The 26,976-nt window shown below is 41.5% G+C and overlaps 1 protein-coding gene across 2 annotated transcripts in view; it reads right to left on the bottom strand.

Annotated features, from left to right (window-relative positions):
* Positions 1-26,976, bottom strand: part of LOC107146666 (CREB binding protein) — a 133,605-nt gene that overhangs the window by 11,531 nt on the left and 95,098 nt on the right. For both annotated transcript variants that reach the window (XM_015490802.2, XM_048789245.1), the window contains 10 exons: positions 25,667-26,083; positions 23,566-23,745; positions 22,435-22,624; positions 16,515-16,633; positions 15,253-15,492; positions 14,728-14,816; positions 9,080-9,160; positions 6,364-6,420; positions 2,698-2,775; positions 2,195-2,262 (listed from right to left, as the gene is read on the bottom strand). In XM_015490802.2, coding sequence (XP_015346288.1) covers positions 2,195-2,262; positions 2,698-2,775; positions 6,364-6,420; positions 9,080-9,160; positions 14,728-14,816; positions 15,253-15,492; positions 16,515-16,633; positions 22,435-22,624; positions 23,566-23,745; positions 25,667-26,083 — 1,519 coding nt within the window. The remainder of the gene's footprint in view (positions 1-2,194; positions 2,263-2,697; positions 2,776-6,363; positions 6,421-9,079; positions 9,161-14,727; positions 14,817-15,252; positions 15,493-16,514; positions 16,634-22,434; positions 22,625-23,565; positions 23,746-25,666; positions 26,084-26,976) is intronic.

Genomic DNA, 26,976 nt, shown 5'->3' with positions numbered 1-26,976 from the left:
AAAGGCAAAGAATTATAGACACAGCCTGAATCTGTCGAGGACTGTGAGGAGAGGATGGAGAGAGCCAGACCTGAGAAGGAGCGAGGCTGCACCCTCCTTGTCTCCTACCCCAGGTGCTGGGAGGCTACAGCTTGTGTGACAAGCCCTGCTCTGGCGTCGTGTGGAAGGCCAGCTTCAAACTTGTCTCCCATGGATGTCAACAACAGGCTGCTTCCTGCCCCAGAATCATACTTGAAGAATTCTTAACAGCAAACGGGAACACGGCACACCTTCCGGATAGGAATGGTGTAAGTATGTTCAGTAACTAAGCCTCCCAGCTCTATTACAGCCTAGCTCACTGCAGTCTAAACAGGACACCAATATTCTGGGGCCCACTAGTCAAGCGTCGGTCAAGAAATTGTTTTATGAGTGCTCTGATTACTTAGAGGGAGGCAGGATGGGCACCAGATCAGGACCCACTCTGGTCCCAGCCTACAATCTCCATGAGGAAGCCTGTACTGGGTGGCTTCTCTCCTTCCCTCTCCACACCAGGGACACCCCTCATGTGGCCACCGTGATAGGAACAACCAGAGGTAAAACAGCAGTCAACGCAGTCAACACAGGGGAACTGGTCAATAATAGACAGAATAGGACCAGATAGTGAAACATTCATGGTGATTACTTATAGGTGATGAATTTTTTTAAAAGTTTTTTTTAGTTGTAGTTGGACACAACACCTTTATTTTATTTTATTTATTTATTTTTATGTGGTGCTGAGGATCAAACCCAGCGCCTTGCACATGCTAGGGGAGCACTGTACTGCTGAGTCACAACCCCAGCCCCAGGTGATGAATTTTTTTGTTTTGTCCTGTCCATGAGTACTGCAGATTGAAGCCAGGGCCTCATGCATACTAAGTGTGTGTACTCTACTACTGAGCCAAGCCCCTGAATGATGAAATTTTAAAGCTTTCTTCTTTACTGACTTTTCAATATTTTCTGCATTAGTGAGAAATGTAAAAAGTAAAACCTATTTGGGATCTTAGAAGGTTTCTTGCTAAGAACAAGAAATACCTGGAAAATTTAGACTATTTCATTTTTTTTCTAAAATAAGCCTATCAATAATGGTGCTTTTTGGGTATGTAAGTTATATATAAATTTAAAAAGCTCGGGGTGGTGGCACACAACCGCAATCCCAGCAGCTTGGGAGGCTGAGGCAGGAGGAGTACAGGTTCAAAGACAGCCTCAGCAATTTAGCAAGCTGTAAGCAATCTAGTGAGACCCTGTCTCAAAAAATAAAAATGGTTGGAGGGCTGGGGATATGGCTCAGTGCTCCTGGGTTCAGTCCCTGGTACTGAGGGGAAAAAAAAAAAAAACAAAAAACATGGAACAAGAGCTGGGGTTGTAGCTCAGTGGTAGAACACTTGCCTTGCATGCATGAGGCCCTGGGTTCGATCCTCAGCATCACATTAAATAAATAAAGAAAAAAAAATATGGGACAATAAAAATGTATAAAGTTATAAAAATGAGGATAAATGGCTTGAAGGTCTATTTTATTCTTTTTTTTTTTTTTAATTTTTATTTATTTTTATTGTTTAATTTTCGGCGGACACAACATCTTTGTGTGTATGTGGTGCTGAGGATCGAACCCGGGCCGCACGCATACCAGGCGAGCGCGCTACCGCTTGAGCCACATCCCCAGCCCCTATTTTATTCTTTGATGAACTTCTACACTTCACATGGGCTGTGAGAGCTTGAGACCCTGTACTTGGCATCCCCTAGTGGTTGAGAACCATCTGATAGGTTGAGATGTGAGTGCAAAGGAACTCAAGAGCCAACTGCCCATACCTGCTGAAGCCCTTGAAGGAAACCCACAAATTCTCACACTGCTGCTGAGCAAGATATGTCCCTCATGAGGCAGACTCCAGGTCAGACCCACAGCAGCCCTTTCCTAGGAACGAGGACTCAGAATAGCTCTAAGCTTCTGGAGGAAGATCTGCCAACAAATCTCTCAGAATTTACAAAGTTTACTGTCTAAGCTTCCTTAACTTTTGTTGAAAACCAGACTGGTCATAAATGCTAGCATTCATGTATGGATCAAGCCAAATGACAACTGAGCTCTAAAACCAATGTGTTGAGAGGCACCAAAAGAAGACTAGGGGAATCCATATAAGCTCTACTCCATACAGCCCTGGAGAAAAGTCTCCCATAAACTTACGCTTAGCGCTGAATTTGTTTTCTTTCCGAGGTCTGCCAGTTTTCTTCAAGCAGTTGTCACACACAAAGCTGCAAAACAAATAATGGTGTCATCAGATCACATTCCACAGTACCTGTTGCTGGACCAAAGAAATGCAGCATCAAAATACACTGATGGGGGCTGGGGTTGTGGCTCAGCGGTAGAGTGCTCGCCTCACATGTGTGAGACCCGGGTTCGATCCTCAGCACCACATAAAAACAAACAAACAAACAAACAAACAACAACAACAACAAAAAACAAAAACATTGTTGGTGTTTTAAATCCTGTGATTGTAAAAGATAGAAGAGACAGAAGGCTCTGATTCTACAACTCTTAAAGCAGGAAAACACTTAGGTTTAGAACCAACTGCCATCTCCCTTAGTGAACTCTTGCTGATGACAATGAACACAACAGTCACTAAGCTGCATTCCCACCAGCTCCATGCAGAACTGCCCTCCCTTCCCCAGATCACAGGAAATACTCACCCTGAAGGCCAAATGATGTCATAGTGCAGGACACAAATCTGATGCATCTTGCGGCCACACTCCTTGCAATCAACGAAACTGGGAGACAAAGAAACAACATAGTCACACCAAGCCACACAGCAGTCGTCTTCGGCATGACCCTATGTGTGTACCCACACCCTCCCTAGGTCACTTTGAACACCCAACATTGGTGCATCTGTCAACTGATCCAGCTGTATTTTACATTCTATGTGATATTTTCTACAGAAAGAAACAGATTGTGTCCCTTTCTTTGTACAGTGTTTAATTCCTCTTTTCTCCTAGTCTCCCTTTGCAACCAGAAATAAAATATTACTTTTAAAAGTTACTATGATAAAGGCATATTTCATAGGCCAGACATTCTGACATTAATATACATTTTCAAGATTGACACCTTTTCTAGGTAATTTCACAATATTTAAACTTATACAGGAAATAGAGAACAATATTTTCAGTGTTATGAACACTTGCTCTTAAGAATTTTGTGGATACAAGCTGAGCGCAGTGGTGCACACCTGTAATCCCAGTGGCTCAGGAGGCTGATGCAGGAGGAACATGAGTTCAAAGCCTAAGCAACTCAGTGCGCGACCCTGTCTCTAAATATAATACAAATTAGGATGTGGCTTTGTGGTCAAGTGCCCCTGGGTTCAATCCCTGGTACCAAATAAATAAGTTAAAAAAAAAAAAAAAAATATATATATATATATATATATATATATAAAATTTATTTATTTATTTTGATGGGGGTGGGTGCAGATATAAACAGGAAAGTAGACATATAAGAGCAGCACACTGAGCCTGAGGCGCAGGAGGTAGAAGGCATCCAGTCTGGTGAATGGACAAGCTTCCTCTGAGCACACACTGGCATGGAAGAAGGCTGGCCCACACATTCCTCCTTCCCCACAATATTCTATGCAGCCACTGCCATCAGAATTGGGCTCCATCATCTCCGGGAGCTGCCTCCTAAGGAGACCTCTGCAACAAGGTGCTGGGAGGGCAAACCTTCAGGTTTTTCAGGTCTCTCTCTTACTGCCACCCTGGGAGGTCTTAGGGCAGCACAAACTATCTCCAGGCTCTTCTGGAATATGACCCACGCCCTTGCCCATGAACGTTAGGCCCCCATCCTTCATTCTGCCACTGAGTGTGCTGTGTAAGCTTGCAGCCATGGTCTACCCTAACCCTGCCTCTCTGTCCCCATTTTCTTAGGGGGAAAAAGGTCACAAATACAATGCTATGTGCAAGAGTGGCAGCACTGTGACAATGCTGAAGGCTCCCACCCCACCCCACAAGGCAGCCATTCTGGGCCTTCACTGCTTTCCTTCAGTGCAGCATCACCGTGGCCAGCATCTGCAATCTCCATAACTGAGTTCAGTCCCACGCTGAGGCGCAAGGGGAGGCACAGCAGTAATTCCCTCAATGACTGGGTCTCCATAGACACTCCACTCTAAACTCTCCCTCCCACATCAGGAAAGGAAATATTGAAAATATGCCATGTATTCTTGACCTCAGGACATCACTGTTGAATTTCATCCCCCTATTACTATAGATTGCCTGGACAGCGCCCCTGCCCTTAGCCCCACAGTGTGGTCTCTCCCACCTGCAACAGTTCCTGCTTTAGTTTAGGACTTGACTTGTTGCCCGAGTTGCACGTGAAGTCTCTTAATGAGTTCCCCTTCTAGAGATCAAAATCCTTTCCAGTCAATTCACCTCCCAGATCCAGGTGATCTTTTTGCACCAGAAACCAAAATTTTTCTTCAAAACCTCCCCAGCCATATGGTATGAAGTCTAAATGTCAAAAACAGTGTAAATGGCCCTTCTATAAGGACCTTTGCCTCTGCATCCCATGAGGGTAGGCCTTCACTCCCAGGGCACCAACCAACCACTCCAGGAGACCTGCAGTTGTACTGGACATCCTGTGTTCTTTGGTTCCTTTGTGTCTAGAATGTTCTGCCCCTCCCCCCAGCACCTGCTTCCATATGACTGTCACCTTTTCCAGGAAGTAGACCCTAACTGTGGTGGTGCCACTCTGCCAGACCAGTGCCCCTCACCTTTGACACCACTCTTCCTGCCTCCTGCTGCCTGCACTATGATTCTCTGCTGCTAGACTATCAATAGTTGAAAGGAGGAGCCCCTCTGTTCATCCACACAGTCCACTGCCTGGCACCTAGCATGTGAATATATCTGAAATTGAAAAGTGAATATAAATTGTAAAGAACTAAAAAACTCTGCAGGGAAGGTAATAATGTGAAAAGGAGGTGGAGAATAAGAAATAACCACCCAGTTGTCGTGAAAAGTATACGAGGGTCTTCAAGGGAAGTCTCCACAGGTACCAGCATTTCGCCATGGCTACCAATCTGGGTTTTATTTATTTATTTGGTGATAACAGGATTGAACCCAGGGGCACTCTGTCATTGAATTACATCTCTAGCCCTGTATTTCCAAATGCCTGGGTGGGAGGTCTCTTTCACCGTAGTAACTGAGCTCCTAGGAGTGAGGAGATCAAGCGAGGGCAGAACCTGTTTCTGGGTCTTGGATGTGTCTTTATTCACACTTCCCAGAGAATGAATGTGCCTGGAGCCAGTACTCCCCAAGCAACCCCAGACACTGTCCACCCTAGGGTCAGAAAACAGTGGGTATCGTTAAGGCCCTAGGGTGCCCCTCGGCATTCAACTCTGAGTACCTGGGACATATCAAAGTCTCTTTAAAAGCTATTATAAAGCAAATTTTGCAGATATAGCATTCTCATTATCAAAGACAGTGATAATGACAGACACTCAGCTTCCCATTATACTTATTTGTTTATTTTTAGGTACTGGGGATTTAACCCAGGGGTGTTTAACACTGAGTTACATCTTCAGCCCTTTTTATTTTTTGATTTTAAGACAGAGTCCTTGCTTAAGGCCTTGCTAAATTGCTGAGGCTATACTGAGCTTGGGATCCTCCTATCTCAGCCTCCAGAGTCACTGGGATTACAGGTGGGATTACAGGTTATTTTTAGAAAGTGGTTTCTAAGAGGTTTTCTTTCTGAAAACTTCCTCACTAAGTAGTTTTCTGCCTGTGGTCTCTAAAGAATCACACTCAATGTATCCTTTTTTCTTCTTTGCTCACCCCCCCACCCCACCGCCACTCCATACTGAAGATTGAATTCAGAGTGCTTTTACCACTGAGCCACACTACGAGTCCTTTTTAAACAATTTAAATTTTGAAACAGGCCCTCAACTAAAAGTTGCTATGGCTGGCCTTGAACTTGCAATCCTCCTGTCTTAACCTCTGGAAGTATCTAGGATTAAAGGTGTGTGTTACTCTGCCAGCTTGGTTTCTTGAAGACAAAAATGACCAAATTATTAAAGAGCTCTAACAGAACCAAAACATCCATCTGATCTTATCATAGTTAAAATTCAACAATTGGAGAACATGTGACAGAGGCATATCTATTTTGTAAGAGTTAAAAAAAAAAGAAAAAGAAAAAGAACTCATTTCTAAAAGATAACTGTACACAAAAATTCTATTTGGGGCAATGTATCTTTAATGTTTTCTCCCACAACCTAGTCATAAGGAGTAACTTGCCAGATCTGAAATCAAAATTAAAAGTTAGAAAAAACAAAAACAAAGAAAAAGAAAAAGAAACAAAAAAGATTATATACTCACGGTTCAGGGTCTAAGGTATCATTTTTCTTCTTTTCAAACTGATCCTTGGAAATTGTCCTTGTTGAAAGAAAGAAAAAGAAAAAATGTGAATCAACAAACATTTCTCTGTGGAATATAAACTACTGGGTCTGTTCAAATACTAGTGAGTGAGCTAAAATCTTTTTTTTTTTTTTGTGGTGCTGGGGATTGAACCCAGGACCTTAAACATGAGAGGCAAGCACTCTACCAACTTAGCTATGTCCCCAGGAGCGAGGAGATCAAGCGAGGGCAGAACCTGTTTCTGGGTCTTGGATGTGTCTTTATTCACACTTCCCAGAGAATGAATGTGCCTGGAGCCAGTACTCCCCAAGCAACCCCAGACACTGTCCACCCTAGGGTCAGAAAACAGCTGAAATCTTAAGCAGACATAATGAAGGGATGAAACTTCCACAGAAGTACTGCCCTTTATTTCCCCACATATTCCACTACCACCTACCCTCCATGTATTTTCTTTTTAGGGACTATTTCCTTCCAACTACTATCAGCTTTACTACAAGATTTAATTAAGACTAGTTAATATATGACAACAAAATTGTGTTAAGATTCAAACCTATTAATTTTCAATCAAATTTGCATAGTGATTGGCTACTGAATTGGACTGACAGCAAAACCACAGTTAAACTGAGACATTTCCTCAATACAGCAAGGTCAATGTTTGTGTGAGGTATGCATCTGGGTTTCTACTGTCTTGCTACTATGATGACTGCATATGTAGATTACTTCTGATTCAAAGAATTATATGATCTAATTATTGTATTCTTGCTGGTTATTTTATTATTTAACTGATACACAAAAACTTAAAGAGTTGAAGGCAAAAACACAGAAGTCATACATATTAATGGGGCACCATGGTACAGGGGATTGAACCAAGGGCCTTGCACATTCTAGGCAAGCCCTGAGCTTCATCCCCAACCCTTTTTTATTTATTTTATTTTGAGAGACTGTCTTCCAACTTGTGATTCTCCTGCCTCAGTCTCCCAGCTGGCTAGGATTACAGATGTGCACCACTATCCCTGGCAACCATGCAAATGTCTGACATATGTATGTGTATATATACACACACACACACATACACACACACACACACAAACACACTAAATGCTGCTTAAATCAGGTTAAACATGTTAGTTCACATTTATCATTTCTTTGTGTGGAAAACTTCCAAAATAATCTTTTTAGTTATTTTAAATGTATAGTACGTAACTGTTATCCACAGTCACCATATCATGCAATAATACCTTGGTACTCCCTCACCCTACAATCCAATTGTTCATCATGTAATTAGACCAAAGAATTAACACAGCAAGGGAAGTAAAAATGAATTCAATAAGCAGAATTGTAGATGTTTGGGTACCTATGTGGTTTGAGTGGTTGGGCTTGCTGTGTGTGTGAATAATGGCAAGTCTGCATCACTGTAAGTTGCCTCTGCAGTGAAGCTTTCCAGCTTGTGGTGCACAGCCACTCTGCAGCCAGACTTCCAACATGGCCAGAAGCATGGAGGACTAGAGGAGAGAGAACTACAAAGCACTGGCAGGCTATTTGGTATTTTAAGCACAAATGAATTGATCATCCATTTGTGGGCTTCCCCTTTTCTTCCATTTCTGGCTATTCTACCACTACTCAAAAGCATTGGGGAGGAAAACGTAAACTCTGTACAGGAATGAATTAGAAAACTCATACCTGTCTACGTTGGAGCCAGTAAGCAACAAACCACTAACAAGGAAGGACAAACGTTTATATTTTGGGCCAGAAAATGGGGATGAAGAGCAATGGACTCTTGCTAATCTGCATTAGCCCAGTAATGTAAAAACATGGAGGTTTAAGTGGAAGATAAAGTCCAAGGCACACCTTCAAAACTCACTTTTTGCTACTGCATATAAGGCTATCTGATTTCTTAGGCATAACTGGAAACTTACAATTTCCAAAAATGGACCTTGTCAATCATGAGGTGAAATCAATTTCTTCTTCTTCTTCAAAAATTTGTTTAGTTGTAGATGAACACACAGTATCTTTATTTATTTTTATATGGTGCTGAGGATTGAACCCAGTGCCTTATACATGCAAGGCACGCACTTTACCACTGAGATATAGCCTCAGCCCCAATTTCTTCTTTTTGTACTGAGGATTGGTCCCAGGGGTGCTTCAGCACTGAGCTTTATCCCTCGTCCTTTTATTTTTTGAGAAAAGTTTTCGAGGCTAGCCTCAAATTTGCAATCCTCCTGCCTCAGCCTTCTGAGTTGCTGGGATTATAGGTGTGTGCGACCAAGTTTGGCTTTTCTTTTTTTTGACATAGGGTCTTGCTATGTTATCCAGGCAGGTCTCAAACTCATGTGAGCTCAAGTGATTCTCCCAACTTAGACTCCTGAGCAACTGGAATTTTAGGTGTGTACCACTTGCTTGGCTCAAGCAATTTTCTTTACCAGAAGAGATATATGAAGGTCAAGAGACCACTGAAGTACAGTGGGAGGCTGCAGTACCCTTGCCTTGAATGGAGGAAGAATGTTTATGGGTGTTTATGGCTAAGACCCTTCCATCTTCAAGTATAAATGTCTACACACACACATACAATTACATGTGGGCATAGTTAATATGAAAAACTACACTGAAGTCAAAATGGCACACTCTGGTTTCCCTTTTAATCACAGGCAAGAGGAAAATATGAGAAAATTGTACTTACGTCTGGGGCTGTGAAGGGTCGTCACCCAGGGTCACATTCTCGCCCTGGATCTCTGTGAAACACTTCTCACAGAAATGATACCTGTCAGCAAGAAGGCCATACTTGGGTGAACTGGTCCATCATAACACACAGCCACCCAAGCAACGAAGCCACCAATCAGAGCAGGGCAGAGCACCACGACGAAGGGGGGGCGTTGTTGGTTGATTGATGGGTCAGTGAGGACAATGGAAGGAACAGGGGCAGGTGGGGAAGGGCAGGATTAGAGAACAGGGAAGGGAACAAATAGCACAGACACAGAGGTAAGACGCAAACACGAGACAACACAGAGCAGAAAGCCAAGGCAAAGCATTGATTAGCATTCGGTCTCATTGCACACGTCACAGGCCATCATCACTAACAACGACAGGTTGTCCGGCTCCAAGATGCAAATGCTTTAGAGTTGTTAATGCTAGGATTGCATGGAGCCTAAATTTAGGAATCTGAATTTTGTCATAAAAATATAACGCCAGGGTTTGAGATGGAGCAAAATAGTCTGACAAAAGGCCTTAAAAAGCAATTTAAACTGAAATACTTTATTTTTCAAAATAAAAATTTATGCTTGACAGCAATTCAAAGGTTTTATTTCTGATATTAAGCCAGCTCTTGAAATATGTGATAATGTTGAGCACCCAGAACTGGTTTTAATTTATTCCTGTTATTTTTCTCAAGTTAATCACTCAGTTTATTGTATTCTAATACAAATGAAACCAAATCCATACTCTAGACAAACATTTAACAGAAATGCAGTCAGGGTCAAAGACTTTCCAGCCATTTATTAATAAGTATATAGAAAAATGATATATTGTATAAATAATACAATATATGTAAATCCATGAATAATCTTAAAGACTTTTAAAATTCAGTTCTAAGCTCTGATTTGAAGTTTTGGTGCTGGGACCAATCATTCATCAATCTGAAATACTTGGCGAATGACTGTTCTGACTTGGTAACTATCCAAGTTAAGCAAATTTAGAGTTTATCGTTAAAGCACAATCTGCATTTGAGAAATTATCCATCACCCCAATTTCTTATACAATAATAACACAGAGCCTGGGCTCAAGCTATCAAATAAGAACAATTAAAATAAAAACTATTAAATGTTTGGAAAGGACATGAATCAGAAATCAACAAAAATGCAGGTGGATGTCGCTTATACAAGATGAGTACACAAGAATACTGTAAAATAAACAAGCTGAATGGAGAATGACACAAGCAAAAAGAATGAGTGTAAGATAGTGATGGCAGCACGATAAAATGCAGTTTTAGAGCTCAAAACTACGTCGACGAGATGCCAACAAGGATTAGTAGTAGAAACACTGTGACAAGACACCGGGCGTCATGCTGACCCCGGGGCAGAGGGAGGCACTGATCCTCATAACTCGCTCAGCTATAGATGGGGGCACAGCCAGGAGAAGAGGCCCCCACAAGTCCCAGTGCCCACCTCAGTCAAACACACCCAACATTTGTCTGCTGGGTCTCACTAACTGAAACACACAGCAAAATGAAACCTGAGAGCATGCAATATCTCAAGGTTATTCAATTTCCCACACTCAATCGATGAGCACAGGGTGGAATTATTGCAATTAACAACTGTATTAATAACAGTTTCTTGCAGGGACTAGTTTATTTGGGTCCAATTCAATTCATAAATTCTGCCAAGATTAAAAACTCTGACTAGCAACAGACAGATTAACAGTTTTTAAATATACACATATATTTATATGTTTCTGGATGAACTATAGCAACATCCTGGACATTCACTATTTTGCAAATATTCCTATGGAGACATTAAATCATATAAAACAATTTCCACATGTAGGAGGGCATGGTTATCGCTGGCAAGAATTAAAATACAAAACTATAGACCGATTCAGTGGAAAGAAAACAAAATGTGAAACAGATATTCCCTCAAAGCAAGTATTTCCTTTTTAAAAATAAAGCTCAGAATTAATTGCGCCACTCCTTATACAAAATGCAGCTCTGTGGGCCAGTGAGAAGACTACCACTGGACAGTTAAAAGTAAAATTACCACCACAATTATAAGCAAGTCCCATGGCTTTAAAATCCTGGGCAAATTCTTTGCTTTTATTCAAGAAGGGCATCAAGCCCCACAACTCTAGGAAAAAAGAACCATGAACCCATCCATGTAGCAAACTGAGGCGGAATGAAGTATTGATAGTTAGATGGCAGCCTCCTGAGACACCAAGGAACCTAAGTAAGTCTCTGTGTGACCCATGCCCACCCCTGGGAATCTCAAGTCAGTAAGTGGGAAGGACAGAGTGTTAACAGACTCTCATGTCTGTCCCAAAGCACTGTCTTTCAAGAAATCACAGAATTTAGCCTCTTCATGTTTAAGAAGGGAAGAGGTCATGGACCAGGCACAGCCTCTCTCCTTTCTCACCCTTCAGAGAAACGAGGACAGTGAACAGAATGGGGAGGGGCTGTCCATCAAATCAAACCAGCTAAAACCACCCTGACCATGGGTAACAGATACTAATGTTAGACTGTCCCTATCTATTACCTAGTCCAAACTTTATTCTCCCTGGAAATAAAGGTTCAGAAGTCCACTCTTCAACCATAACAGCCTAGGTGGCATTTTGCTTGTGTGAAAGAAGCAGTTTGATGAACATGGAGCTGTGAAGGAGAAATCCTTCATATAATCCGATGAGGATGTACATCTAGGTGGCTAAAGTAGCACAACGTGACGGCACAGTCTATTTGAAAGGGTAATTTATCACATGGAGTAAGTTTTCAAATGCAGATTGTTTTAAGTATTCTATCTAAGTGTGTAAATGAGGTATCTATAAATAATCCCCATATTATCTATAGATAATTCCTGGAAAAGCTGCAAGTTTCCCCAGCATGAGTTAGTTCTAAATTTTCAAAGCTTAGCAACAAGTGAAAACAGAATCACATACTAGTTTATACATTAGGGTTTCACTTGTTTAAATGGTCTGCAGAATTTTCTATTGTTCTAAGTGCCCAAATAGTTTAGCACAGGTGATAAAACAAATATTTAAGAACACCACAGTGTTCATAAATAGTCGAAGTTGAGAACAAAAATGCAGTTAGAATGCTCACCACAGAACAGGGCCACTGCTTCCTTAGAATAACAATGTTAATCTACTCAAATACAGCATTCCAGAGAGCAGAGGTACATCTAAAGCTTTTAAAAGCATCATTCATAGGATACAACTATTTTATTTGCATTTTACTCAAGAAAAATATATTATTTTTATTTGGTAAAAGTGAATTTCTATGTAGAAATAAAATCGGACATTTCAGAACTTTCCAGAAATTCCTATGTTTGTGCTCCGTTGATGACCTTCCCTGAGAAGGCATTAGTATGCCCTGATCCCATCAACTCTATCTTTAATTGCTCTCAGCATCTGTGGCCAAAGTCTGTTCCTATCAGCAAAGGCAGGGTCCCAAGGACCCAGGATCAGTGAAACCAACAATGAAAAGGCCCCAACCACTTAAAGATAGTAGCAAGTACTCTTTTCTTCCTTCCAGACCAAAACCGTGCTGGGTGACAGAGCAGCAGACAGTATTTCTCAGGGCTTAACATGTGGCTTTCAGGGAAGATGCTACTGCTCCTGTGTTTCAGATAAGTTTAAGCTTGATATATCATGACAAGTGCTAAGGACCATGGGGCTAAATCATAAATGGTGGGGCCAGACTTCTGAAACAATGCCTGGTCATTAGGGAGGGATGCCATCACAAATGGGCTGTGGTATAATTTTAAAGTTTGCTTTAAAATGATAAAGGGGATGCTGAGACAGAAATCAAACTCTGTTAAACTGGTTTTGGCAAGACAGCTGCACAGGCAGCACTTCCAGGAGAGCTGCCCTTATATTGTACAGGAAGCCAGTGAAGCCTCTCAAACCATTTTTGTGTCAACAGCCCCCCCGCCCCCACCTCCCGTGGTACTGGGGATTGAACCCTGGGGTGCTCTGCCACTGAGCTACATCCCCAGTCCTTTAAAAAAACTTTTTTTTTTTTTTTTTTGAGACACAATCTCAGTAAATTAAATTGCTAAGGCTTGGCTCAGCCTCCCAAGTAGCTGGAATTATAGGCATGTACAACTGGGCCCACCAACAGTTTTATTTTATTTTTTAAATAGGATTTTGAGCCCTGTGATATGATACATGCCTGAAATCCCAGCAGCTTGAGAGGCTGAGACAGAAGGATTACAAATTCAAGTCCAGCCTTAGCAATTTACCAAGGCCCTTAAGCAACTTAGACCCTGTCCTAGATAGATAGATAGATAGATAGATAGATAGGGCTGGGGATGTGGCTCAGTGGTAAATTGCCTCTAAGTTAAGTCCTCAGTTTTTGCAGTATGAGGACTGCCTCATAAAAGGATTGTGATGGGAGTTATTATTTTTAAAATAGTCATATTTTCTTCAAAAAACAAAAAAACTGCAGGAAAAATAATCTCAAAATTCCATTTGTCAGGCCTGTGTATATAATATACCTTTGAACAAATAACAAAATCCCTCTTATCTTTTTTGAGCTATCATAACACATGTGATTACTCTGACCCAAAAAGAACAAAGTAATCAAAACACCAAACTTTAACACCAACATTTAATACTCGAACCTCAAGACAAAGCATAGGCGCAAAACTCTACCTTGGTCTCATAAAGATTCTAGCTGCCAGATCACAAAATGAAGCTGCTGTTACTAACTCAAGAAGACAGTTCCTGCAATGGCAATGTGAGGCCACTTACAGCAACACATACAAAGGAGTTTAACCTTCAACACAACCTCAAATTGTGGAAGCTCAATTTGTGTGGGGAATCAACAACAAACATTATTTTCACTTTCCCTCTGTTTAAAACAGGAGATCTCTTCTCTAACCACCTTCATATTCCAAAAGGATGGCAACTGCCACTTCCAAGTAGGACTACCACTCTCAAAACCCTGAAGTAGCCATCCTAAACAGAAGGATCATTCTTGAACTCAATTTAAAAAAAATGACAGATCTCATTTTCTATTGTGCTTATAATTTAAATTAGATAATAAAATCCTTAGACTTTTTTTTCATAAAGGAAGCAACACTATCTTTCCATCAGATCAGCCAGGCCAAATTACCTAAGCAAATGTTAGCCTGCAGAATTCTATTCTCTGAATATCTTGAAAAAGACATTTCAATCTTTATCAGAGTCGCTCTCAAATTCAGTCTCTTGTTTTGAGTTACATTTTATTTTTTATTATTATTGTTTTCTTGTGTGTGTGTGGGGGTGTGTGTGTGTGTGTGGTGTGGGGATCAAACCAGGCCTCATGCATGATGGGCAAGCACCCTATCTCTGAACTACACCCCAGCCCCAGGGTTATATTTTAGAAAGACTGTGACTTACAAATGAGTATATCTAATCCAAACCAGTGTGGCCAGTGGCTCTGAAGTTTAATCTTTACACTATACAAGTGTGATTTTAAAATTAGGAGATCATGAGCCTGAGTGACCAAAAACAGCTGAGACTGTGTAACTTTTCTTTGGAACTTCATTCAGGAAAGAAGTAGCGTAAAGCAGGCTAAAGTGAGATGAGCACACCTTGCCCAACCCTTTTTTCTGCCCTGTAGTGCAGGAAACTACTGAGGCTTACCTATTCTGATAGCTGTAGTAGGCTGCATCTCGAGGAATGGTACACAGCTGCTTTCCATAGCAGCACAAAGTCTGTGGGGAAAACTCATACTGCAAAAACAAAGAGAAAACACTAAAAATAAATTCCATTTACCATCCTGAAATGTTCTAGTCCATTGTGGAGAGTTACAAAAAGCCATTAAATTATTTGTTAGCATATTGAGTAATTTCTAATAATTTTCATAGCTATTTTAAGAAATTTTGGGATTAAATATGACCATTAGTGTAACCTGGCTCTGAAACAAGTATTACAGACAGAGGAAATGAGCAGCAGGCAGCCAGAAAGGTGTCACCCAAGGCTTCCTCACAACCAAGCACTCTAGCCTTGACCATGTTATCACTTTAGGCAGTCAACTGTGCTACAAAAGACTAGGTGCTCCTGTGAGTTTCTAGCACATGTGTGGTCAGAATGCCAAGTCTCCTCAGTATAACACCCCAGGCTTAATTAACCAGGAAAGTTTATTTTCTGAAAAACCTAAGACTGTACCTTGCGTCCACAGCAATATCCAAGGGACTGCATGACAGGGTCAATTTCTTGCTCAAAGACCTCTGCAAGTTTACTGCAAAACTTATAGACACGGGACGTCTTGCGGTTGTAGAGCCAGGCATTATTGAACATGAGCCAGACATCATCCACATACTGCCAGGGCTCCTGATACTGCCCTGTGTCCAGCTTCCGCTTGATAGTAGAGAGGTCCATGGGATTCTTCACAATGTCAAAATAATCCTTAAAAATAAAATGTTCTTAAGTCTAGTGGATCCTCCAAATTTTAAGTGCTAGCCTCATCTGACAGCTTTATCTATCAATCTATCTTTCTTTCTTTCTTTCTATTTTTTAGCTGTAGTTGGACACGATACCTTTATTTTATTTATTTATTTATATGTGGTGCTGAGGATCGAACCCAGGGCCTTGCACGTGCTAGGCGAGCGCTCTACCGCTGAGCCACAATCCAGCCCCTGGCAGCTTAATCTTAAAATATAATAAATACAAAAGTACCAGAATAACTTTCATTCTCAATAGTAAGAAATGATAATCAATTCCTTCAATATGATTCATTAAAATTATACATATTTGAAGTGTAATCAAATCACTTACAAGGAAAACTTAAGAAAAAAAATAAAAGGATTGTTTAATAAAAGATTTTTTAATAAAAAATTTTAAGTGAGGATTTTTAATTCACTGAATTAAAATGATGAACAAAAGTGTACTTCTAGATGTTCACTAGGTCCTAGCACATAGAATGCAGTGGTAAACTGATAACCATAGTTCAACAGAAACTGTTGGATCCCCATGACCTTTGGGGGGCTTTCCAGGGACATCAAAGAGGGATAGGTATATATTTCATAACTTATGTCCTCCAATTCCTGTGTTTTGTGGTGCTGGGGATTAACTCAGGGCCTCACACAGGCAAGGTGACACTCTCCCACTAAGTGGCACCCAAGCCCATATTCTCCAGTGCTTTAAGACAAAGCTTACACAAAGCCCCAAATACAAAGCAAGACCTTGGGCATCTTGAGGTAGAGTGAGTGGATTGGGGGCCCAGTGCATGACTTCCCTGACCCAGACCTGGGATTTCATGGACAAGTGAGACTGTATGAAATAAACACTTCCATAGATAACTGCTGACAGGTAATAGTTTTCACTATTAGGAGAAACATCTTCAAAGCAAGAAGGATATTTTACCCAACTATCAGAGATAAAACAACAGATGCTCAAAGATATAACATATTTTTATTGTGTTAACTTACTGGAATTCCTAGGAGCTGGGGATCTACAGGCTGCCGAAAAGGTAAGGACTCTGGGTCCTGTCGATAGAGCGCTTCTAGGGTTGGCATAAGTGCCTGGCGTAGCTCCTCAGGTTTGAAAACTGCAGGTAGAACACCGAACAGACATATGTAACAGCTGCCCAGACCTCTCTGAGATAACATTTAAAATGGAAACCAAAGCAGCTTCTATCTCCCAGCCACACATCTGAGGCATTGTGGGAGCTCCCAGGAATCAACCTAAGAGTCCATGGACAAAATGTCAAACTCAGGGCTTCTGGAAATATAGTAACATTAGGGTTTTAAAAAACTGCATTCAGGTTGTGAGGCAAAATACAACACTGGGTGGTTTGCTTCTTTAACAACAGGGTTTCCAATCTTAAAATTTTTTTTGGAATAGAAAACAAAGCTACTCCCACATCTGTTTCATTGATCAAACTGGTAAATAAAGCCAATTCATTGAAAGAACCTTTAAAAAAAATCCTGATGAGACTTTTCTATCCTTGGCTATATTAAATTGAGGCCACCTGAGACCAACAGTTCTGTATTACAATCTCATTTAAAAGATGTATACAGTAATTGGGCTACAAAACCAAGTATTCTCTCAAAAAAGTTCCATACTATTCTAACCCACATTTACCAATGCCCACTGCTCCAACCCTATAGCCACTGCATTCCTACTGTACCTTTTGGTATTGGGGAATGAATTCAGGGGTACCCTACTACTGAGCTACATCCTTCAGTTCTTCTCCCTCCTTGCCTTTTAGAGACAGGATCTCATTAAGTTGCCCAGGTTGGCCTCAAATTTGCGATCTTCCTGCCTCAGCCTCCGGATAACACCATGCCCAGCCCTACCACAGCTTTTGTTGTCACCAATACAAGAACAAACACTGCCAAATACTTTAAGGTGGTATGTTCATACAAGACCCACATGGGTCTGAATACTACAGGCAACTCAGTGCATGAGGCAGATGAGTAAACAGTAAGCAAGTCATTATCCTGTCTGGATCACAGAACCTCTTTTACATAGAAAAATGGTCAAAGGCAACTGTGTTGAACAAGTTCCGAGGAAACAAGTTCTTAAGTAATGCAAATTTTCTTCTTTGTGTTTTCTGTATCTTGAAAATATTTTCTAGACAGGTACAATGGCATGTGCTTACAATCCTAATTGCTCAGGAGGCTGAAACAGGAAGATTGCAAATTCAAGGCCAGTCTCAGCAACTTAGCAAGACCCTGACTCAAACTAAACAACCTAAAACCACTGGGGGTGTAGTTCAGTGATAAAGCACCCCTAGGTTCAATTTCTAGCACCCCCCCCCCCAAAAAAAAAACCCAAAGTATGCTCACAGTCAGTCAGTCAAGAACACCATCCAAGTGCTCATCAACTGCCACAACAAGAAGAAAGCCCTGGGTGGTGTGAAGGCTTTTGACAGGCATTGCAACGTGGTGCCAGAGAACATGAAGGAGATGTGGACCTAGGTCCCCAAGAATGGCAAGGGCAAGAAGTCCAAGCCAGTCAAAGACTTCTACATCTCTAAGATGTTTCTGCACCGGGACTCTGTCATAGCGGTCCTGCGGAACCCTCTCATCACTGGCAAGTAGGGGGTCCTCCCCACTGTCAGAACTTGCTGCCCTGTACTGTGAAGGTCTGCCCTTTGTGATCAAAATAATAAAGTCCTGTGTTTAAAAAAGAAAAAAAAAAATCAGATCTAAAATACTGTGAACATTTAAACTTCCATCGAGGCAGTGGCACATACCAGGTCCAGGAGTCCATCATTTTTCTGAGGGGAGTCTAACTTGTTAATTTTGGAAAGTACCACCTGATTTCCAACAAGCGAAAGTCAAGGCAAAAGGTTAAAGGAAAAATCCAACTCAACACGGCCCAGAGTTTCCCCAGAGCTGATCCCCTGAGGAGCCAGGGACCCACTAGTCTCCTGAGCACCTCGGCAAATGCTGACTCCTCTCCAGGACACCTGGCTGTTTTAGTCCTTGGACTGCTGCTCCAGGACCAGGTGAGCATGGTAAAGGCCCAACTGCAGCAATCCCCATGCACACACTGCCAAGCACTCTACCACAGCATAAAGGCCTGATCTAGTAAGATTTGCCATCCAGCAGCCTCGGAGACACGTGCATATCTTTGCTCTTCACTAACCCTTTAGTTCTATACTGTTTTTATATGGAAACAAGGAAGCAATTGGTATTTTTTGAACAACTCATAATTATTAGGACACAATTAATAATTTTTTTCATTCTTCTAGTTTCAGGGTTGGCAAATTATGACCAAGAGGCCTAATCTGGCCTGTTGCCCAATATATGTGAGCTGAGTGCTAAGAATGCATTTGCCTTTTTTAATGACCAGAATATTTCCTGACGTGAAAATTACATAAAATTCAAGTTTTAGTCTCCAGAAGCAAAGCTTTATTGGCACAAAACCACATTCTTCCATTGGTATGTTTTCTGTGGCCCACTTTTGTACAATAGCTAAGTTGAGTAGTTTTAGTAGAAACGCTATTATATGCAAAGCTGAAATACAAAACTTTTTTTTTTTTTTTTTTTTGAAACTAGGGATTAATCCCAGGGGTGCTTTACCACTGAGCCATATCCCAAGCCCCCCCCCGCCCCCGACGTTTTAAAAATTCTCAGATGGGATTCTCACTAAGTTGCTGAGGGCCTCGCTAAATTGCCCAAGTTAGCATCAAACTGGTGATCCTCTGGCTTCAGCATCTTGAGTTGCTGGGATCAAACATGCATCACTATACCCAGCATAATGTGCCTTTTTACAAAATAAAAAGTGTCTTCTACTCTTGACTCTGGACCATGTCATCTCCCTAATGGTGATTTAAAAAGTGATATGGCCTTGCTGGGCAAAAAGGCGCAAGCCTCTAATCCCAGCTACTTGGGAAGCCGAGGAAAGAGGTCAGCCCTGAAACTTAGCAAGACCCTGTCTCAAAAAAATTAAAACAGAGATAGAGCTATAGCAGAATTTGCTTAGCATGTGTGAGGCCCTGGGTTCAATTTCCAGTACAAAAAAAATAATAATAATAAAAAAAAAAAAAAAAGGCCTTCACTGGGCAGCATTCTGGTTGATCATTCATTCCATAACTATATAAAACCTATACTGAGGAAAACATTTGCACACTCCTGTCTCCAAATGGGCTGAATGAGAAATATCAGGAGGACTTATTAGTTTGTGTGTCATAAATGAGTCATTCTGCTTCTCTGGCCTCAAAGTCTCCATTCATGAGGATGGTGCACCATACCCAGAGTTCTCACAAAGTATGGCTCACAGACTCCTGGAAGACCCTCCATGTTGCTTAATGTGGTAGTCACCAGCCACAAGAGATTACTGAAATTTAAATGCATCAATTAAGTAAGTAATTTAGCTCCTCAGACACTGTTGTCATGTTCAAATAGTCAAGAGCCACATGTGGCTGCTGGCCACCATAACAGAGAACAAAGATTTGTAACACTGCTGTTACTCCAAAAAGTTCTAGCATTGCCATGGGTCCTTTTAGGTGTCTGTGAGATCAAAACTATTTCTTTAACACAAAAGTGCCCTGTGTTGACATTCACACAAGTGAGTCAAACTCAACAGAGAATAAAACAGCTAACATTAAAAAAAATTTGTTTTCAGTTGTAGATAGACACAATTTTTTTTTTTTTTTAATTTACTTTTATGTGATGCTGAGGATTGAACCCAGTATCTCACAAATGCTAGGTGAGCGCTCTACCACTGAGCTACAACCCCAGCCAAAAACAGCTTACATTTTGGCAAGGCCAAAAAAAAAAAAAAAATAAGAAAAAGAAAAACCAAAAGTAAAAAAGGCAACAACACCAAACTCAGGGGTCACTACATTCTTTGTGGTCACCCTGCACTCACAGGAAAAAGAATGCCAGCCATTCGAGATTACTCTGGATGAGGCAGAAAAGTGATTATTCTTACTATATCTCAACCTCTGACACACCCTAGTTCTGTGTGATGTAACAGGAAGTCTGCACAACATAAGTGCTGCTCGCAGGCCAACTTCAGAGCTGCACCTGTGCCAGTGGCAGGCTGAGCTGAAGGAGCTGCTTTTTCTCATGGACACACACACCCTGCAAGAGCAACAGATACACAAGCTCTGGTTATTGGGTTCTGGTGTGTGGCAGACATTTTCTCAAAAACAAACTAAGACAGCCAGTTATTTCAAGGATAAGTGACAATATTGAGGCTTTCATCAAAAGTTTAGAATTTTGAAAAACTTGTATCTGTCACATGAGCTTGACACTTCCCAAAATTTATAAAATTTGAAGAGGTTGGTGACATTAAAGAATGTGGTCTTTTGCTTTTGTGGTTTTTTTTTTTTTTTTTGGTGTGTGTATACATACATACACACAAACTACATTCCCAGCTGTTTTTAGTTCTTATTTTGAGACAGAGTCTTGCTAAGTTTCCCAGGGTGGCCTTAAACTTGCAATCCTGCCTCAGTTTCCCGAGACACAGGGATTATAGGGGTATGCCACTAAACCTGGCCTTTTTTATTTTTTAATTATAGAATGAAGTATGTCAAAACTTGGAAATTCTACACAATGAACCAATACTTCTCAGGTGACCAGAGGATGATGTCACACACACAAATTGAATGTGTATTCTTTGAATACATAGACCCCATGAATCCTGATGGCACAGGCAGAGTTCAAAAAACCCAGTGCTATGGATTCCACACTGCAACTCACCTTCAACAAATGTTACTTTTTGGTGTAGTGTTAAAGGATACCCACCATTACCTGAAAAAGCTATGAAAACTGAGTCTCCCTTCACTAATGACTGATCTGACAGGGACTGAATTTTCTTCACACAGTTCATCCCAACCATGTACCACAGCAGTGAACACAGGGTACATCTATGAATCCAGCTGGGTTCCTTTAACCCTTTTTGAAACATTGCAAAATTATAAAATAATGTCACTTTTCTATTTGTATTTTTCATAAAAATACATTGACTGGCATAGGTTATCACACACTGTTGGTTGGGAATTAAAAACTTTCATAAAAATGCCAGTCAATGCATTTTTATGAAAATTTTAATTCCCAACAAACAGTGTGTGATAACCTATGCAATCTAAAACTCTCTGGCGTAGGAGATACAGAGGCCTAAGGTCTGCTGTCCTTCACAATTCAGGTCCCTTCCAGCCATGAAGCTCCATGGTTTCAGCTGCTGACACTTCTCTGTAGTTTTTCCCCAATGTGACATTCACCACCCTCAACTGTCTCTCATTGAGAAGGGTCACCTGTCAATTTTCTAACTCCCTGTTACCTCCTTGCTCTGGATACATCTTAAGGGGGTTGCATCCACCTTCCATTGCATGGCTGGCTCATCCCAAAAGCTTCTTAACCCCTCCCACCTTCCCATCCTGCAACACCAGGTCCCTAGGGCTAAGCAGCCCCTCTTCTCTACTGCCCCAATACTGTGTATGCACTTCCCTCATGAAGTCAGCAGAAACCTGCCATCTCCAGGCCACACTTGTGTTGCCAGTAATCATTTTCCTAAAACCATAGCTATTTTGCCATTTTTCTAGATTCTTCATTGGTTTAATACCTTGCCAAGAACCCACACTCATTACCCTGCTCAAAGACCCAGAGGCATTTTCAACTCTAACCCCTGTCTGTAACACATCACCTCAGGAGACAGTTCTGTGCTCTGAGCTACCTCCCCGGCAGTGTCCTGTCTTGCATTCATACTATAAACCCTGTGCATTCTCGTGGCTCACTGTTGCTATTTCTCAGAGGTAAAACTTAGGGAACGGGAAGCAAGAAGATAAAAGGGGACATGGAGTTATTCTGCTCTAGTTCTCAGTCCTTAATATAGAAGCTCAGTGTAATGGAAGGCAGCACAGTCCAGCAATTTAATGAAAACACAACCTACTCTTTTTGCGTGGCTGCGAAGGGGACGTTGACTGAGAGGAGGCACCATTAGCGCTGCTCTCTTCTTCCTCTTTAACCTCCACTTTCACTTCGGGTTTCTTCTCATCTACTTCCATTGGTTCTGGCTTCTGTTCTGCTGTGTCTGTTTCTTCTTTAATTTGGGAAGACCCTTGTAAATCCTCCTCCATCATCTTGAGAAAAACAGAATCACAGCTGGTAGATCAATCCCCAACCTCACTCAGATCTCCTGATGTCCATGGCTCAATGCACCCTTCCCAGGCCCAGGTGCATTCAGCGTTCCTTTCCTCCCCCAAGGAAGTGTTTGGCTTCTACTGAGTCCCTTCAACACAGGACCAGTGCAATTATAGTCTTAATCGAAAAATTTTAAATGTGAACAGTACTTGTATTTTCACACATAGGTATTTCTAGTTTAGAATAAGTATCTTTGAAAACTGGGAAGGGGTCAAAAGCTCTTGCTCAGAGGTGGAAGGTGTGGTATGAGACAGCAAGGAGCAGTGGAGACCAGCTAGCTAGAAAGCCCATGACCCACACAAAGGGTTCATCCAGATCAGGGCCCACATCCAGACTGTTGCCACACAAGGCTGTAAGCACAATGACAACATAGCTAGCTGCTCAGTTCTCAAGTCAGCAAGCTAGAATCTTCTTTGTAATTTCCTGATTTTTAAAATACTACAGAGGCTAAACAAAACTCACAAACAGACTAGATTTGGCCCACAGCCTGCCACAGATTAACTAATAAGTAAACCCCCACCCTTCCTGCAAAACTAGAAATGAATGAGGAACACCAACAAAAAGGTTAGATAATTCAAATGTTTAAAATGTAAGCCGGTGCTCTTCTTTTCTGGCAAAGTAAGATAAACCCACACCTCATATTTTAGAAAGAACAACCAATCTCTTTTGAACTCATATTTAAACAGATTAAAACAAAATCTGGTCTGGGGATATAGCTCATTGGTAGAGTGCTTGTCTAGCACGCATAAGAGCCTGAGTTCGATCTCAGCACTGTAAGCAAACATAACAATAGCAAAATCCAGAGATACCGATGAGGAAGGCTTCCTGCTATCTCCCCAACAAGAACATGTGGGATTTAATTCTAAGGAAAAACACCTACCTCAGACCGAGGCTCCCCCTTGGATTCACCAGGATCAGGTTCAGTGTCCTCAGTCTGGACCTCCGTCTTCATTTCCAGCACAGGTACATCAGGCCCTGGCTGCTGGGAGTTTGTTTCAGCACTGGCCACCGAAGACGGGGTGGGGACCCTGTTATCAATGCTAGTTGCTGCCTGAGAAAGCTGTGAAGAAACCAAAATCATTCATCTCTATAAAGCAGACAACACAAATGGCCTTCAACCCTGTTGCTCATCCGATCCCCAACTTCTTGTTACCATTTCTCACTACTAACCTAAGAGGCACATACCAAGAGAACTAAGAGAAGTTACCAGGAGGAAGCTCTGGTTAGGAAGATAGTGACAGAATAAATCTAAGTTCTAATATAAAATTATTTTCTCCAAATTTTTTTTAGCCAGGTGCCAAAAAAAAGGCATAAGAGCCTGAGTTCTATCTCAGCACTGTAAGCAAACGTAACAATAGCAAAATCCAGAGATATCGATGAGGAAGGCTTAATCCCCATATCAAACAAACAAAAATTATTTATTATAAAGGGAGGGTAATTTGCCTATTGCAAGCAGAATATCCAATGGGCCTGTATTCATTGTAGAATGATGACAGTGGTGGAATAAGAAAACACTAGGAAGGAACCACAAAGCATTCTAAATCTTCAAAATCTTGGGGCTAGGTTGTAGCTCGTTGGCAGAACATGTATGAAGTATATATGAAGATAGTATGTGTGAAGCTCCAGGTTTGATCCCCAACCCTTACCTCACAAATGAATAATTTTTTAAAGTCTTACCACAATGAAGTTGCAAGTAAACAAGCAAAAGACACCAAAAAATTTATAAGGAGATTATTTAGGAATTGGGGATGGCATTCATAAGCCTCGGGGCTCAATACCCAGAACCAAAAAACATAACAAAATTAATATTTTTTTAAAAATATTTTTTAGTTGTAAATGGACACAATATCTTTTATATAAAGATATAAAAGTATATATATATATATGTGTGTGTGTGTGTGTATATATATATGTTTGTTGTTGAAATGGTGGCATCGGGTACTTTATTAATTTACTTATATGTGGTGCTGAGAATTGAACCCAGTGTCTCACATGTAATAGGTAAGCACTCTGCCACTAAGCCACAATCCCAGCCCCACGATATCTTTTCATATATTTATTTTTATGCGGTGCAGAGAATTGAACCCAGTGCCTCACATATGTGAGGCAAGTGCTCTACCACTGAACTACAGCCCTAGCCCCACAAAATTAAAATCTTGAGAGTGAGAAAAATAAGTACATGTCCCTATGGAGAAATAGAAATAATAATGTCATCTTTGGAATTGTTGCTGGGATTAATCCTCTCATTTAATAAACAAATATCCTTGGCACCTAAGAATACAGTTAATGTATTTTGGAAGGTGACAGGTTTAATTTAGTCTGTAAGAAAGTGATACTAAGCATTCAGTGAAAACTTGAGAGCCAGATATGACAATGACAAGTGCCGTCTTGAGGCACCCAGGTCAGTGGAGGCAGCCCTGCCTGGAAGGGCACCTGAATTGGCATTTTCAGAGGCCTGGGACGCAGCAGGCAGACATAATCATGCCCCCACCACCTCTGCAGATGAATGGGAAATTCTGAGCCATAAGAGGTACAAGTCTGGCTCTGCCACTTTGTTATGAAAAAGAAAAGCCTTCACTAGACTGAAAAAAATTTAATGGGAGGATGCAAGGTCATCAAATCCTCAGAACAGCAGAAAAACTATAACAACTCAGAAGACAGTAATCTAGGACAGATACGGGGAAACACTCTGGATCTATGTATAGTTTAAAGATTCTACATATGACCTGGGTATGGTATCTCAATCATTAATGATTTCTGCAAACTCCTTTAATTACGGGGGGAAACATAAGTCTTGTTCTGTATACACAGCGTTTGGTGCCAATGCCGGAAACAAAGCACAGCTTGTGACAGTTCCATTGGGGTACAGGTGCTTTCTGGTACTGCACCAAGATGGAGTAGCAACTTCATGACAGAAAATTCTTATGGGAGAGTGTCTTCTAAGATTCTTGGCCTTAAAACAACAGATTAGAGAGGCTCACCGGAGTGCCAGGAGGCTGAGCATGCACAGGTGTTGGTTGCTGCTGCGATGACTGAGGGGTGGCCACAGATGGGGGCTGAACTGGGGTCTGAGGCTGTGGGGTCACCTGGGCCTGGGCTGCTGCCTGGACTGTGGGGGTGCTTTGGGTTTGGGCAGCACTGGGTACTGAGCCAGGAGTTGGGGTGGGAGTCTGCCCAGAAGATGACGCGGGAGTGGATGGCTGAGTGGGAGCTGCTGGCTGGGGAGGCGTCATCCCAGGTGGCGTCGGGTGCTGAAGAGATGGCATGCCAGCAGCTGTGGATGCAGGAGGGGGCGTCGGGTGCAACGGTGACTGCGTCACTGGTGGGCAAGGCAGCTGGTTGGCCTGGGGCCCCAGCATGTTCAGAGCGTTAGGGATAGCAGCACCAGGCACCTGGCCCTAAAACAAATAGACAGAGAATGTTAAAACCAATGGGACAAGAGACTGAAAAATTGCTTATATAAAAATTTAATCATGGTTTCTTTTTTTTTTTTTTAAAGATTTTAATATTTATTTATTTTTTTTAGTTCTTGGCGGACACAACATCTATTGTTTGTATGTGGTGCTGAGGATCGAACACGGGCCGCACGCATGCCAGGCGAGCGCGCTACCGCTTGAGCCACATCCCCAGCCCTAATCATGGTTTCTTAACAAGGCCTGCAAGCTTCATAGGAATGTTCCATTTGTAAAAATTCATCAAGTATACTTATAGTCATGTGTTCTTTTAAATAAAATTAATGCTATGAATGTTTCTCATACTGTAAAATTTTTGGCTTAAACAAACATACATACAATCACTCAGTTTATTAGTTTCATGCCCCGTAACATCTACTCATAGCTTAGAACATGGAAAAGTTAATCCTCTTTTTTTAAAAAAGTGAGTTATTTAAACAATAAAACTTTTTTTTTTATCCATCCCTCTTTTTTTTTTTTTTAGTATTTATTTTTTAGTTTTCGGCAGACACAACATCTTTGTTGGTATGTGGTGCTGAGGATCGAACCCAGGCCGCACGCATGCTAGGCGAGTGCGCTACCACTTGAGCCACATCCCCAGCCCTAAACACTAAAACTTTTGTGTAGCGGCTCTCAACTCCTCAACCCAGGAGACACATCAGAATTATTTGTAGATGAAGGAAAGAAGAAGGGAAGAAGAAGGGAAGGGAAGGGAAGGAAAGAAGAAGGGAAGGGAAGGAAAGAAGAAGGGAAGGGAGGGAGGGAGGGAGGGAGGAGGAGGAGGAGGAGGAGGAGGAGAGAGAGAGTGAGAGAGAGAGAGAGAGAGGGAGTGAGAGAGA

The sequence above is a fragment of the Marmota marmota genome, unplaced genomic scaffold, assembly GCF_001458135.2.
Source record: "Marmota marmota marmota unplaced genomic scaffold, marMar, whole genome shotgun sequence".
In the NCBI taxonomy this organism is placed as follows: domain Eukaryota; kingdom Metazoa; phylum Chordata; class Mammalia; order Rodentia; family Sciuridae; genus Marmota; species Marmota marmota.
This window is presented reverse-complemented; position numbering and strand designations above follow the sequence as displayed.